This window comes from Exophiala bonariae (genome assembly GCF_035927105.1).
Source record: "Exophiala bonariae strain CCFEE 5792 chromosome Unknown scaffold_33, whole genome shotgun sequence".
Lineage (NCBI taxonomy): Eukaryota > Fungi > Ascomycota > Eurotiomycetes > Chaetothyriales > Herpotrichiellaceae > Exophiala > Exophiala bonariae.
The window spans coordinates 358,336-373,794 of NW_027042508.1; the positions used below are offsets into that span (position 1 = coordinate 358,336).

A 15,459-nucleotide genomic window follows, 5' to 3' on the forward strand; every position below is an offset into this window, starting at 1 on the left:
CGGGCGTATGTACTTGTGCCGAATGACACACTGAAGATAAAACCATACTTGGCGTATTAGATGCAATTAGTCATCTACTCACCTCCTATCTTCTTGCTGTGTTCTCCCTGAACATTACACTTGCTTGTTATCATCTCTAGGTACTTTGTCAATACTCGAGTCCTGTTCGCCAGTCCTGAAGTCCTTTTGGTATCCACATCTACAAAGCCCATCTCGGTGAGCTACTCAGCCCTCGGTCGATACTTCTATTGCGGATCGTGTATAAAACCATCAATCCCATAGTCATACTCGCTCCAAACAATAGCAGACATACATTAGTCCAGTGCCCGGTGGGGTAACCCCTTTTGGCCTCCTTACTCTTGTAGATCCACACGCCGGTGATTTGTCCTTTGGCACCAAAGCTGATGTTGAGCGCAATGGCCAGACCTTGGGCGGATGTGGAATGCAGATTGGCCGACAGCCATCCGAGTAGGATGGGAATGGTGGCGATTGTCCCAACACACGCGATGATCAGATTTGCGTAGCGCCCGCCGTACGCATCCGCAGGAAGGCACGCTGAAGTGATGAAACCGATAACTCCAAAGAGCATGAGTCCTACTGTAATGTGGGGCCACTTGTTGTATTTATCCGAAGGGTAAATGAGGAGCATTCTTGCAACAAAAACAGCGGCGTGTAGACGAGAACGTTGTTAGCATATCGAAACGCAGAAATAGATCGTCGAGAAGGAAAGGTGTATTGCATCAATATTCAAACACATAATCAGAAACAGCTATTTCCGGGTTTATGCCAACATCGTTCAAGCATTAGTGCACAAAGCGGATTACTGAAGTGTATAGAGGAAGAGATGAGGATTCAACCGTTCATCGTACAGCAGCTTCCATGCTCTCTGCTCACGTCTCCGAAAGTCATTTGACCTTGTTAAACTCCTCGATTGCTTTAGTGATCAAAGGAATCGTCACAGGTTGATCCAACGTGTCAAGAAACAGCTCGACAACTTGAGTGGTTCCATTTGCAGGATTTTTTTCCGCGAAATCCGTGTCAGCCAAAATGGTTTCCAGGTCATCCGGGGTCCTGGCGTTGTAATATTTGAACTTGCCAGCCTTTGTCTGAGCTGGGCCGAACAGTTCACCAAGCTTGCTGTAATCCCATATCGGAACTTTGTTGTAATCGGCCTCTGGGCCGTGTATCAAGCGCTCAACAGTATATCCATCATTATTAACTAGGAAAATCGTAGCTCCAAGCTCGAAGCGGATGAGATCAGACAGAGCTTGCACTGTCAACTGCAGGGACCCCTCTCCAGTGATTAGAATTGGTCTATTCACATCGCCGGATTCGCGTGCGGCAACAAAAGAGCCAACGGAGGCGCCAGTTGCAAAGCCGATAGAACCATAAATGGTTTGGTTATACAAGCTCAAATCCTTACCCTTGAGATTAGCAATCGGGATGCCATATGAAGACGTCCCAGTTTCTGCGATAACCAGGTCCTTTGAGCGGAAGTAGCGACCCAAAGCTGGCCAGAGGTAGTCTTGGGTCAGCTTGATGGGCTTTTCGGGGTGGTCCCAGGCGTTTGCATCCCATGTCACAAGCTCAGTGGAGGGTTTCCTCGAGGGAACAGCTTCAAGTGCATAAGTGACGGCTATCAAGACCTCCTTGAAGTTGAGTGGGTGCTTCTTACTGCCAATCTGAAGGGTCGAACGTTGGAAATCAATAATGACATCTGAGCGAACTCTTTCCGAGAACTCTCCCGTGTTGAAGTCGCTGCTGTAGCTGCCGATCCATAGCACGGTATCTGCAGTCTCTATCGCATTTTGAACACCAGGTACCGAGCCAGCCCCGCCGTAAACACCACCAAAATTGGGCAAGGATTCGGTAAACCCCTTGCTCATGAAGGTCGTGAAATAAAGAACCCCGGCAGCTTTGACAAGCGCCTCCGTTTCGGTAACGAGGCGGTTGCGAATCGCCACTATGCTGCTTTAGCATATAGTTGAAGCAATAAAAGGACTCTACTTACGACCATCCACAATAACAACAGCTTTGTCCACCTTGCGAACGGCGTCAACGATTTTCTTAACCACAAACTCTTGCAACTCGGGGTCATTTTTCGGCTGCTCGAGGCAAAGCGGCGTTTGGAGCCCGGCGGATGAGACCTTCTGTGGACCAATATCGACGGCAAGCCCTATGTAGACCGGTCGAGAATAGTGAATCATGGCATTCAAGACACGGTCAATCTCCGCGGCTGCATTCAACGTGGAGGTGATAACAGTGGTAGCCACGCTGATGTGTTTGCTCATTTCGTGGTACATACCAAACTGACCATCACCCAAACTATGATGCATAATAAGATGATCGTTCATTGCGCGGGATGGTGGGTAGCCGACGATGTGAACCGAGGGGACATATTCGGTATAGGATCCGCCAACTCCGCAGTACGCTGACAACTCTCCTGGTCCAAAGGTAGATATGAATGCGGAATAACCATTAGTACGAGCATAACCATCGGCCTGCAAAATTTCATGTGAGTGCCATGGTTGACCAAGTCAAGCGATTTGTGACCTACTGCATAGCTTGCATTCAGCTCATTCGGACTGCCTCTCCATGTGAGACCTGTTTCGGGCACCATATCAAGTAGCACGAGTTCATAGTCTGCTGAGCATCAGGATTGACCATGCTTCACCATAGAGAAGGAGAAGGCCTACCACCGGGAACCCCGAAAACAGATTTCACACCAAGCTGTTTGATTCTCTCAAAGAGATATCTGCCTACAGCAATATCCCCACTGTTATCGGTAGCGTCACCCATGTTAAGAGTAATCTAACACGTCGTTCGTAGTAGGTTGAATTCGTGTGCAGTACCCTGCTCTTGTTCCTGAATATATACCCTGTGCGATACAAATTTAATGTGTTGAGACGCTGCTTGAAGTGTGACTGTACGGAGGATGACAGATGAATGAATATATCATGTCTTAATGATTCTGGTTTGACGATGGTCGGTTGTTTAAGTAGATATCAAGGCATGCGCGACAGTTCCTTGGGACCTACATTTGCAATGAGTCGAGCATCCCATGTGAGTGCTTCTGCCGTCAATGCCGAAACATTGTTCCTCTTCTGGTGCAACCATGATTAATTGTAAACTTTTGCTGATGTTCCATCCACGATAATCCGGTATGCCTGTCGACGGCTGGCTTGAACCTAGCCACCCTTCTTGCTGTGACAACGCGTCATCAAACCAGGAGTCAAAAACTTGTAACGAACAGCAGTCCAAACTATGCCAAAGATGATGTCCAGGTCTCAATGCTCAATATGTCGGTATATCAAAAGTTTACTGGTGGACAATGTATGTAGCCTATGCAGGATGGACGATGTCACCCCGGAGGTCTCAGGATTGCTTGTCGATGACTAACAGCCAAAGCTTATCCCAAAACTAAACGCTTTATCCGAAAGTAGTTAAACCAATCGCGGACGAGATCGGTCTTGACCTAATCTGGAATAGGGCTCCTCGGGGTTTCGTTTAAGCCCAGCTATCTGGCTGTTCGTCCTACGCAGCGGCTCGGGAACTAGCACATTTATTCCAGCTTTGGATTGAGATCGAATTGCCCATTGAAACCGAAAGACTTATACCTGTTTGCACCAAGCTTAAGAGCATGTTTCCATGTTGAGCTACAGAAAACGTAATGCTCTACTTCAATGCGTGCCGATAGACACTAGAGTTCAACCTGAAAGATGAGGCGAAGCCGGACCTGAGGAAAGGTGACGTATGGTAACCTATCGCGGTGCCGAGGGGGGTGTGACAGAATTGTTGAACCATACGCAGGCTTTTTACAGCAGGAAACACACCAGAAGGGTGCTGACATGTGGTCTTCACTGCAATATGTAGCCATATATACTCTGGTAAGCCTCACTCGCCGTTCTTCAACTATCCAGTCGCATTCTCGGCATCCATTCGCTCATCTAATGAGAATTTCAGCCATGGAGGCGCAAATACCAGTACCCAGCAGCTCATCTGGTCTTCGGACCAAAAGCACCAATGAAGCCCGGCTACCGGCGAAAGTCATTGAGAGGGACTGGCGACTATCTCTAGGAAACTCATTTCCCATGTAAGCTTACATCCAAAGGACAGCTATTGAGATACTTACATCGACCTTGACAGCGGCATCGGGGGCATGGTGCTTGCTCTTTCGCCCCTTTCCAATATTTTCCTCGGCTGGCGAGGCACTGGGGGCTTAGGATCCGCGGCTGTAGGCTCGTATTACTTTCTTGGTGGTCTACTCATGATCACTGCGTCCTTATTCGAATGGGTTCGTGGCCAGTCATTTCCCTCAATTGTCTTTGCGACATATGGTGGCTTTTGGTTGACCTATGCGTCAACTCTAACACCATTCTACAATGCTGCAATCGCCTATCAACCTCAAAACCCAGACACGGCAGCCACAAACCCGGAATTCGCCGCATCTCTTGGTTTCTTCTTTCTGTATATGGGCTTGCTTTCCTTCGTCTATTTGATTTGCGCTGTGAGTCCTATATCTCTTATGTTCTCGAAAATCATCTATTGATATCGACTAATGCCGCCCCAGGTGAAGACAAATATTGTCTTCGTGGGTTTTTTCGCTGCACTGATCCCTACTTTCTGCTGTCTCGCCGCGGGTCTCTGGGCGTTAGCCGAGCATGACAATGACTCAGCAGTGAACCTCCAGAAGACTGCTGGCGGATTTGCTTTTGTCACCGCATTGCTTGGGTGGTATCTATTCTCGGCTGTTTTGTTGATCATCGTCGATTTCCCCTTCAAAATTCCACTTGGTGACTTGTCATGCGTACATTGGTACCCCAAATCTCAGATTTTCGATGAGGAGAACTCGGGAGACGGAAGCAAAGATTGAGGTTAAATTCATCACCAGAAGGAGGTGGACTGGCCATTAGGCGGGATCATGTAAGAAGGGTACGACTCGGACACAATAATATGTCAAGGAAGTGCAAGGTCATGTCCACCGGGAGTGCTCGGCGTATGATATCGGCTTCGAGTGATTACCGACCGCCAAAAAGTCATTTCTACGCCCTGACGATAGAATTACTGGACGATGCGTGTGACATTTTCATCCCGAAGGTCTGAATGATTTGACGGAGTATGTGGACTATAGACTGGAAGTTGTACTAGGTTTCAGGACATTAGATCACTGTAAGAGTATAGACGTTAAGGACATAGTGATACGCCTGGTAACTCCTCACATTTCGATATCGTGCACATGACCAGGGCCAAGAATAGCCGGCACTGCACAGCATCAATTAATCCACAAGCCCAACAATTAATGTCGGCAACCAGGCAGCACCGGTCCTCCAAACGGTTTTGGCTATAGTCTGCTGCGATCGCTTCCGATGACCTAAACATGGCTCTATTTTCCTCCTGGCTTGGCATCGGTCCTTATTGACTTGCTGCAAACCTGAGTGGTGTTTCCACTATGATCAATGGACAGTCGTGACACGCAGTGCTGGCAAATCAGGCAAATTAGGGCGCTGCCGCCGTGACATACAGCATTCTTCCCTCGAGTACTGCGTTCACCTCACCCATCTCAGCCGCAGGAGTCCCATCAGCTGCAGCTTAATAAGTCCAGCCCACCGGGTTGTTGCTCGCTTTCTCGCGTAGTGGCTCCTCGAACTCGGTGCAAGCTAGTGAAATCATATGTTTCGCACGATTTTCCTGACGCCAGAGAGATTCCCAAGCCCGAAGTATTCCTAAAGTTACTCAGAGGGGCCTGCAAGTAGTCATTCAAGATTTTGTACGCCTGGACACGGAGGGCATACAATTTGTTCGCCCCTCGGCCTTTTGATCTCGAGAGCATGTATTGGTGGACACGGATGAGTATCCACTGTTGCACCAGTTCACAACTCTCCAAGGCGATCATTGCGGGAATTCGTAGGGGACAGTACAGTGCGTCTGGGCGAGTACCAACGACTGGTGAAGGAAGCATGTTCAGATCTGGCATTCTTAGCGATTAGTTGTCTGTCTCAAGAACTGCTTTAGAAGTGCGGGCAGACTCACATATGTGCAGTAATCGCTCGTCGTATCGCGAAAGTGCACCTGGGATCGATGGTTGCGATGGCCGTTGCCGGCCTACCTCTTGCCCGTAGCTGCGTGCAGGAATCTCATGGAGTAGAGCAACGGCTGCCGGCGACCACTCTGAATTTTTCGTGCAAGCTGCAGAAGATTGATTAGAGTGACGATTATTCACCGACTGGGGCAGCTCGCGTTTTTCACTAGATGTCGGCGCTTCGCTTTTCATGGGCGCTTTTTGCAGCATGTGGGACTGAATCGGATTTTCGCTTTTGGGAGATCTATGCTTGGAGAGATCTTGTAGTAGTTGCTCCGCTTGACCACCGACATGACGGAGGCTCGTCCAAGGGCTGGCACGGTCTCTCATAGCAACATCAGCATGCTCGATCGTTGCAGGCTCGCTTGGCGTCTTACTTGTGGATGAAAGGCGGGATAAAGGCAATGCATTCTTCTTGATGGACAAAGGAGCACCAAGGGAGAGACTTTTGAAGCGAAGTAAGTGACTGCGATTGCGCTTCTTCCTTGACTGCGCATCGTTTTGGACATGTCGTTGTATTCTTGCCAACTCCTTCTTGTGCATTGCCTTTGATTGAGTCCTTGAGATCGCGTCTTGATTCACCCACAGTAGGGCTGGCGGTTCGCCCATATTTACCAGGGAACGAATTGCTGACCTGACCGAGATGTTCCGTAAAAGCTTAATGTTCTGAAGAATGTAGCCACCATATCAGTCGGCGGCAAAAGAAGCTCAATTTAAATAGGGTCAGCATGCTGAAGCCTTAGACTGCTCCTACCAGCATTGGTGATTCTGTAGAAGGTTTGAATTTCGATCTGAAGAAGTGTGTCAGCAATAGCGGAGAATGCTACAATGCACGTTCGAGCATATGGTTTTCCTGGGTCACAACATCGTGACTTACAGGCACCAGCCCATTGACATGTCGAGAGTTTGTTATCAACAGTGGCAAACTTGGACACGCCATCTGGCATCTCGTCGAGTTTATGGTCCCAGTCAGGCGGCTCGTGGGCTATTTGTCATAATCGGCCATCCAGTGATGCATATTTTCATCGTTGTAGCTGACTTTGGCATGCGGTGCGGAGGAGATTCTGCCAACAAGGTGAAATGTCAATGCCGGCTATGGAGACAGGTAAGTCAGCAGAAGCTATTTCCTACAGGAGTATAGTTCATGCGCACAGTCCCCATGTGGCGCACATTACCGATGGTACCTCACATGTGTGGCATGAGTATGCCTAGTGTTCGATTGGTAGCAGCTGAAGTTGTTTAAATCTATGCCGTACCTCTAGTAATCGTGTTTTTGATTACTTACAATAGCATCTGAATTTGTTTGAGTAGGTAAATCCGCAGTACTTCTGTAATACGTTGACGTTTATTGTGTAATTTCAGATAAACTTACTTCTGAACTATATGCTAAGATTTGGCCTTAGTTTGTTAGGAAATGGGGAGATCTTGAGGCGAAAATAGACACGCTACTGGTCTCAACCACGTCGGTGCTTCCATCAAGTCTTCAGGTTACAAGTCACATTCTACTTGGAGAGGGAGTTTCATACTGGGATGACTCTGTCCCATGGGTAAGTCCGCCGGATGAAGCATGGAATGTCGTCGATGTAGGATGTGTATCTGAGGTTGGGAAGCTACCTTGGACGTTAATCCTGTCTGACCATGAGACTCTCCATGCGAAATCACGTTTTGGAATGGGAAATGATCTGACTCTACACAACTAGGATGAGGAGTTGAGGGCGGCTTTTATCGAGAGTCCCATTGTGGTCAAGCTCCCGGCTTAGCGCATCTCGCACCTAAGGCCCGGCTCGTTTGATCGAGCGTTGTGATTGGAAGGAAAACGATTGCCTATTTACGTTGGAACGGCTCTGACTAAGTTACCCTAGTGCACTTCTCATTGGCGCAGCTGAAGTACAACCGGCGGACGAAAGTTCACAACACCCGACTCCCACCGTCATCTCGGCGCAGACTTTGATTGATTCAGTAGAGGCTGAGTTCTAGACGATTTCTCGATACCGTCAAGATTTTTGATAGAATCGTATGTCCTCCCAATCCCCTTTACTCCCTGACATTGTCAGAGTGACTGGCCCACGCCATATCGTACCTGAAAGGCATCACAATGCCTCCATTCGCGTGGATCAATTACACCGACGCTCGACAACCCAGGAATGCCGCTTTACGGCACCATGTGTACTCGCATGTTGGCAAGTATTTCCGCAATCGATCTTTTGCACGTCGGACCACCGAAAGAAACACAATGGCGGACGATCCTGGTCCCACCAATTCCCGGCCCGAATCAGTTGATCCACCTCTCCTGCCTGAAGGTAATGCCACCCTTGTGAACAACCCGGATCCCGAGCCTGAAACGTCCCAACCGAGACAGCGACTCCTGCAGTCCAAGCCAACTGCATCGAACAAGATCAGCTGTTGCCTTGGATCTCTCGGCCCAATATGTACAAATCTCAGCAACTATGATGCAACCGTCCTTCACTATTACCTCGAACAATCCCTAATACTCGTCTTCAACCATGAGTTTAGAGGCATTGTGAACAAATCAGCCCTGTCGCATCGGTTCTTCCCAGTCTTGAGCAACACTGCGCAGTGTGCAATGCAAGACAAGCAGCTGCTCGACAGCCTCTTGAGCGTCACTGCCTATCTCATGACGAACGTAGTAGCAAACTATGATACACCTATGAACTTAGGGCATCAAGCCTCATATCGAGCTTTACGGAGATTACGTACGAGCTTGAGTATTTCTAGTACTGTCCAATTCATGAATAACTTACACACGATGCTTCATCTCTGTATGGGAGCGTATCATTGTGGAGAGATCGATGTTGCCTTGCTTCATCTCAGAGCCCTTCTTCGTTTCGAGCGCCAGCTTAGCGCTCAAGAGTTATGGGCACAATGTATTTGGCAAACATTGCGCATGTACGATGTGTATATTGCAGCCGAAAACGGACAATTTCCGATGATGGCAATCCCCGGAAGCTGTAGGCTGTCAGTGGCCCAAGATCTTTCTGATAGCCACGAACTTTCATTGGACACTGCTGTTGCACTCCATGGGTCATCAACTACCGCTGGATCTTGGCGCTATGCGGAATTAGTGAAACCTTGCCATGCAAGGTCGCTAGAAACCCGTCTGCAAGATGGCGCGACTGCAGCCACAATGCACTTGCCTAACGAAGAGCTACCAATGTCTGATGGGTTTTCCAAGGCGATCAGGGCTGGAATCATCTCACGCAGGATTGGCCAAGCGACTCGGCAATACCTTGAACTAGCCGAGTTTGCCAACGAGTGCATGATGTCTGCATCTGTGGACATGGAAGCACTTGAATGGTCCCACCAACGCACCGTCAGCCAATTGCATGAGCTTTGTATCCTCCACAAGCAAATCTCTATTGATCAGTCTCTGAATGACCTAGCCGTTCAGGCTAAGCCATATCCCGGAAGTAGGCCCACGGGATTCGCCCAGCTTACCCAGGCGACGATACTTGCGATACAGATTGACCTATTCGTCAACCAAGGACCTTGGCTGGGTCGCGCAACTCGAGTCTTGTTGCGAAGGCTGAGGCGATGCTTGGACGGCTTAAATCCCAGATCCTGTTCCAACTTGACTGAAGTGGATCTCTCTCCAGATGCAAGAGGTATGATTCTTATCCATCAGCAACTGCGACTGTGGATCGTATTCATTGGGATACTTGCCGCAAATGATTCACCAGATGATCTAGCATGCTTTGAAAACCAAGCCGTATGTCTCACGAAATCTCTGGGTATCCACAATGCCGCCGCTATCAGCTCCATTCTGAACGTCTTTGGAGCAACGAAGCCATATGAAGGTGCCCGAATCCACAAAATCGGGCAATTATTTGCTAGAAAGTATTTGTTGTGAGCAATATCGGCATAAGTTAGGATTTATATATTCTTTACTACACCAGGCAAAGCTACCACCCAACAGCACTCGCCAATAACCACGAAAACCACAAAGGTAACCAAGGCAAACCCAGCGCTGCCATCCTTTAACGACGAAACACAGTTCATTTCTTCGACGTCAAAGTGATCTAAGTTGTCTATGCGGGGGACGTTTGCCTCGAGTATCTTGGTGAAAAGTGCCGCCTTCGAAGCTCGAAACGAATGTTGCTTAGATTGCGCGCCTTAGGAGTTCGGTGGGTCAGTCGAGCGAAGTGTGGTCGAAACCCGACTGTTGGGCTCAAGGCTTTATTGGACAACCCAATCTGTACCAATTGACGACTCTACATCCGATTCGGTCTCTCCAACAAGTGATGCAGCATTTGCGTTCCATCATTTGCTAATAGCTTGAGACACATGGCGTTACTGTAATCTAACCTTTTTGCACTGTGTGGGATATCGCACCCTCCAGGAATATAGGGTTCTAGGGAGGTCGCTTCAGCTCGATACTGCGTTAAGGACGGCCGCCAGTAGTCCATGTGGCACACTCGATGTCCCGTGATCTTTAGGCGTCTATTGCGTTGTCGCTGTTTTCAACCACTTGTTGGTCAATCGCGGCAAGGAAGTCGTCATCAAGCATCGTCCAAGCAGCCAACTGCTTCGATGGTGTAGGCTCTCGGGTTGGCAATGACACAGTGTCTCTGCTCCTTGGAGTTGAATCTAGTTGGCAGCTAGGTCCTTTAGCAAAAGATATCATCTTTGTTTACAGCGGTGACCATTGTCTTGTACTACGAGGAGTGAAAGATAGTACGATAGTACTACTATTTCTCACCATTCCTCCTTATCGATGAAATCCCCTCCCCCCCCACCCCCCAAAGACAGGTGTTCTCCTACATATCGAGCGACCAGCTTATGATGTTCAACCATCTTTGGCTCAAAGACTTGGAAACTTTGACAAGAGCCAGATACGCAATTGATCTTTTCAGCAGGTCTGGTATCATTTTCTCAATCTTCGGCCAAGCGCATAGAACCAGAAGTACTCTTTCCTCCTCAACTTGGGGAGTCGGCGTGGAGGATTTCCTCCTCAACTTGGGGAGTCGGCTTGGAGGATTGGTGGGCGGATTCAGAGGAGGGTAACGTAGGTACTCCCACGAGATCAAAGTCCTACTTCTCAACCACACTCGACGACGCCTCGAACGTCATGGCACGCATAGCTAGCGAGATTGGCGACGTACCAAAGTACACCCGTTTCTTCGAATCCTTGAGACGGGAGGTCGACCGCTTTTCGGAAAGGGATGGCAGTCGTAACTCTTCCAAGCCATCAAGAGCAAATGTAGCCACAGCTGCCCCTGGCTCTGGAGCACTTGTCACTTCTTCCAGGACGGTGTCCAATCTAATAAGTCAATCATTACTCTCACGAGCAGCAACTATCATCCACTCCACTCAACGGCCCAGCCCCGCCAGCCCATGAATCAACCCCAACTGGAGGCCAACCAGATTGGTTTGATGATCCTCTGTCATACAATGAGTACGGTTAAACGTCCAAATCGATCCCTTCGATCATTGGAATATCGGTAGTCGGCTTCTTAATAACCCACTAGATCTTGACATGAACTTTCAAGACTTTCAGGGGTACGACTCTTTGTCCATGCCTGACCATGGTGGTCAAACGGCTCTCTTAGAGTCATGGCCGTTCTCGCAAGTTTCCACCATGGGTCAAATCGCACCAGGTCTGGAAGACTGCACTTGGGAGGGTAAGTTTGCAGTAAGAGCCTTTTATACTGGTGAAGCCAGCATAGACTCCAGTGCCGAGGTTACGCAGGTAATACAATTTGAACCGGACGATGTAATCAGAATAAAACTCTTCTCTGGTCAAGGCTTCACCGCGACAAGTCAAGTATTTCTCTTGAATTACTCGAAATCATCATTTCTCGCTGCAAAGTCGTTGAATACGCCTCTCGATAACCGAAGTTCCATTATAGATTCTCTTCTATGATAAACTGATGTACAAAATCAATCGCGGCATTGGCTGTAGCCATCTGGGTTGCATCCATCGCAGCAGGCACGTGGGGGGGTGTCAACATAGTGATCGTGCGCCCAAAGAGTTTGATATTTGTCAAAGGTCGGCGGTTCCTGGACGTGGCAATCGAGGCCGCACCGCCGGATGAGGTTCTCATCAAGCGCACCGTGAAGATCGTCTTCGTCCACGATGCCACCCCGAGCAGCGTTGATGAGGATCGCTGTCCGTTTCATGCGCTGTAGCTTCGGATAAGAGATGAGGCCAGCGGTCTGTTTTGTCAAGTAAACATGTAGGGTGACGACATCCGCACCGGTCAGCACTTCGTCCAATGTCGTGACTCTATGGTGAAGAATGTCTGCCCAAACATCGTCGGGCATGAACGGGTCATATGCTACAGTATTGGAAGCGAAGGCCCGGATGGACATGTTAGCAACCGCTTCGCCAATGTTGCCCAGTCCGATGATCCCGACAGTAGAGCCCGTCAGCAAAATGCCGTTGCAGGTCTCATTCCGGATTGATTGGCGGAGCGCATGCTGTCGGTACCGCAGGCCGGGAATGTCACGCGCGCTGCTCAACGTCCGGGCAAGCGCCATTTCCGCAACAGCGCTGGCGTTCACGCCGAGCGTGTTGAAAACCTTGACGCCAAGCTCAGCGCAGGATTCCGTGTCAATGTTCTCTGTTCCGACAGCTTGCTTGCTGATGGCTCGCAACAGCGGCGGGGCGAGCAAATCCTCTCCCGTGATAGGATAATCCTTGACGAGTATGGTGTTTGCCTTGGACCGCCAATCCTTGGCCGCTGGGTCGGTATGAAGGATGCAGTCAAAGAGGCTCTGTGCATACTTGACTGACCAAGGGTGAAACTCGGACAGGCTATAAAGTGTCGGTTTAGGTAGTTTGGAGTGCATGGCTCCCGATGTTGCTGGAGGTGTTGTCGCACTTGGTGGTGCGATGGTAAGTCAATCTACTCTTCTTTTCTGTGCTGATAGCAGGATGATTCGGTGGGCAGAAACCCACTTGATCAGACATATTGAATTGGGAACGAGAGTGTGTTTTAGTATATCCACTGGGACGGACAAGAAGGATCATGAACCACAGTGTTGAGAAGATGTGAAGGATAGAAAGGGGGGAAATCTCTCAAACCCCTGATCCCAAATACTCACATATAGTATCCCACCTCCGACCATTGGACTCGAAAACTCTCGGTGCGGTGCGATAGCAGCCCGTTTGGTCGTGAAAAGAGCCATGATGAATTGACGTTGCCTCTTGTCGGGCACCCTCCGATTTTGTACCTGGAGTGTTTGTTATCGCATGTCGGAGGGACTCCGAAATCGCATCAAGCGAACGCCGTATGAAGCGAATCTACCCACTCAACGACTTCCTTATTCTTTGCACGTCCCTTTGCCACCAGGATATACAAAATAGTCTGCAAGGTGTTCGAATTAGGTATCACGACTACTTAAGTTCTCAGATACCTGCCGAAGCTGCGGATATGGCAGCCCGAGGAGGCTCGTTGTCAGTGCCAAGGCGCTAGCGAAAGAGCTCTTCTAATGCAAGATACGTCTGGTTCATGCCTGTTACTGACTTAGTATGCGTAGCCAAAAGAGTGTGTTTTCTGCTGCCGCTTTCTACACATATTGAATCATCGATCTACGTCTAGTGCACACCAGCCAACGATCGAGGGTATCCATTTGGCATCTCCAGCTTTGACTTTTTGCCATGTGTTGAGGCTGGGAATCCAATTCTCATTGTCCCACAGACCGTGTTTATTTTCTATTCTAAATGATCATACATTACCTCCATTTCAAACGGCCATGTGTTTAGTCTAGAAGCGAAACCGTTGTGTTACAGTTGCCGATCCGGAAGGGCTTTTGACTCCGAGTCTGACATTTTCTGACTTCTCCACGAACACAATCGCCATCTAAGTAGCTACTAGGTAATCATGGGGAAACGCGTGGCCATCGTAGGCAGCGGTTGCTCTGGGATTGGAGCACTCTGGGCGCTTAACACCAGCACCGATCACGAAGTCCACCTGTTCGAAGCAGCATCCCGCTTAGGCGGCCACACCAACACCGTGACATTTGACGGCCCAGATGGAGATCAGGTCCAGGTCGACACAGGCTTCATCGTCATGAACACAGCTACCTATCCGAATTTCATCCGTTTTCTCAAAGAAATCGGCGTGCCACCGAAGAAGACGGAGATGACCTTTGGCGTGTCGAGAGATCAAGGGACGTTCGAGTGGGCGGGGACGTCGCTTTCGTCCGTCTTCGCGCAGAGGAGGAATCTCTTCAGTTTCAGCATGTGGAGGCTTATCTTCGATATCGTGCGATTCAATGAATTCGCACTGGATGTTTTGCAAGAAGAGGTCGAGAGTGAAAATGATCCTCAAGGCGGCGCGTCGACTCGCAAGATTGCAGCTCCTTCCAACGAGAGCATTGGTGATTATCTCGATCGCGAAGGGTACTCACAAGAATTTCGAGACGATTATCTGATACCCATGACTGCAGCGGTCTGGAGCACGAGTCCGGATAAATGCTCTCTGGAGTTTCCGGCCATTACTCTGATCCGCTTCATGTACAACCATCACTTGTTAAGCACTGTTGCGAAACGTCCGGACTGGTTGACTATCCCTGGCGGATCAAAACGGTACATTGATGTGGTATTGAAGGATTTTCCTCGGGATCGGATACATCTCAAGTCCCCAGTGACAGCTGTGGTACCCTCGAAATCTGGGCCTGTGACGTTGACAGCAAACGGTCGAGATTATGAATTCGATCATGTCATTCTCGCAACCCACGGAGACCAAGCCTTGGAAATCTTGAGGCCCGTCGCCACGAAACAGGAGGTTGAGATTTTGAGTGGATTTCAGACCAGTAGGAATGTCGCTGTACTTCATTCGGACCTTTCTTTGATGCCACGGCGAAGAGTGGCTTGGTCGGCGTGGAACTACATAACCGAGTCGCCCTTCCCACCACAAAAGTCCAGGAATATTTCCAAGGTCTGCCTCACATATTGGATGAATCTCTTGCAGCATATCCCCGAGAAGAATTTCGGCAATGTCCTGGTGACACTCAATCCTCTGAACATGCCGGACCCACGACTTGCCCAAGGCATTTGGGAGTATTCTCACCCACTCTACAACGCTGCAGCCATCACGTCTCAGCAACATCTTCCAAATATCCAAAATACGAGGAATGTCAGCTTCTGCGGAGCATGGACCAAGTACGGCTTTCATGAAGATGGATTCAGCAGTGGTTTATCTGCAGCCATCAACCACCTGGATGCGAAGTTGCCGTTTGATTTCGTAGATTCGACATTTTCGAGAGGGAAGAAGCCTACCCTCGGGGTAAGCAATTATTTGTTAAGATTGGTTCTTTTGATCGTGCAGATCTTCATGCTTCTGATCGAGAAGCTGTGGGCAATTGTGGTCTCAGGAATGGACAGGAGGATAGCCCGGCGACGAAAGGTTGCTTGA

At 49.2% G+C, this 15,459-nt stretch overlaps 7 protein-coding genes across 7 annotated transcripts; 3 read left to right on the top strand and 4 right to left on the bottom strand.

Annotated features, from left to right (window-relative positions):
* Nucleotides 1–199: 199 nt before the first annotated feature.
* On the bottom strand, nt 200–649 carry LTR84_008798 (uncharacterized protein; the record flags this gene model as incomplete). The annotated part of the gene is made up of 1 exon (XM_064852342.1): nt 200–649. The coding sequence occupies one exon, from the start codon at nt 647–649 to the stop codon at nt 200–202; it is 450 nt and encodes a 149-aa protein (XP_064701616.1).
* Nucleotides 650–905: 256 nt separating this feature from the next.
* Nucleotides 906–2,799, bottom strand: LTR84_008799 (uncharacterized protein; the record flags this gene model as incomplete). Its single annotated transcript, XM_064852343.1, has 4 exons — nt 906–1,963; nt 2,012–2,501; nt 2,558–2,643; nt 2,697–2,799. The coding sequence occupies 4 exons, from the start codon at nt 2,797–2,799 to the stop codon at nt 906–908; spliced, it is 1,737 nt and encodes a 578-aa protein (XP_064701617.1).
* Nucleotides 2,800–3,965: 1,166 nt separating this feature from the next.
* LTR84_008800 (uncharacterized protein) lies at nt 3,966–4,873 on the top strand (the record flags this gene model as incomplete). Its single annotated transcript, XM_064852344.1, has 3 exons — nt 3,966–4,093; nt 4,147–4,507; nt 4,571–4,873. 3 exons carry the CDS (start codon nt 3,966–3,968, stop codon nt 4,871–4,873), a joined length of 792 nt encoding a protein of 263 aa, XP_064701618.1.
* Nucleotides 4,874–5,983: 1,110 nt separating this feature from the next.
* LTR84_008801 (uncharacterized protein) lies at nt 5,984–6,688 on the bottom strand (the record flags this gene model as incomplete). Its single annotated transcript, XM_064852345.1, has 1 exon — nt 5,984–6,688. The coding sequence occupies one exon, from the start codon at nt 6,686–6,688 to the stop codon at nt 5,984–5,986; it is 705 nt and encodes a 234-aa protein (XP_064701619.1).
* Nucleotides 6,689–8,174: 1,486 nt separating this feature from the next.
* Nucleotides 8,175–9,947, top strand: LTR84_008802 (uncharacterized protein; the record flags this gene model as incomplete). Its single annotated transcript, XM_064852346.1, has 1 exon — nt 8,175–9,947. One exon carries the CDS (start codon nt 8,175–8,177, stop codon nt 9,945–9,947), a length of 1,773 nt encoding a protein of 590 aa, XP_064701620.1.
* A 2,030-nt stretch (nt 9,948–11,977) lies between these two features.
* LTR84_008803 (uncharacterized protein) lies at nt 11,978–12,889 on the bottom strand (the record flags this gene model as incomplete). Its single annotated transcript, XM_064852347.1, has 1 exon — nt 11,978–12,889. One exon carries the CDS (start codon nt 12,887–12,889, stop codon nt 11,978–11,980), a length of 912 nt encoding a protein of 303 aa, XP_064701621.1.
* Nucleotides 12,890–13,923: 1,034 nt separating this feature from the next.
* On the top strand, nt 13,924–15,459 carry LTR84_008804 (uncharacterized protein; the record flags this gene model as incomplete). The annotated part of the gene is made up of 1 exon (XM_064852348.1): nt 13,924–15,459. One exon carries the CDS (start codon nt 13,924–13,926, stop codon nt 15,457–15,459), a length of 1,536 nt encoding a protein of 511 aa, XP_064701622.1.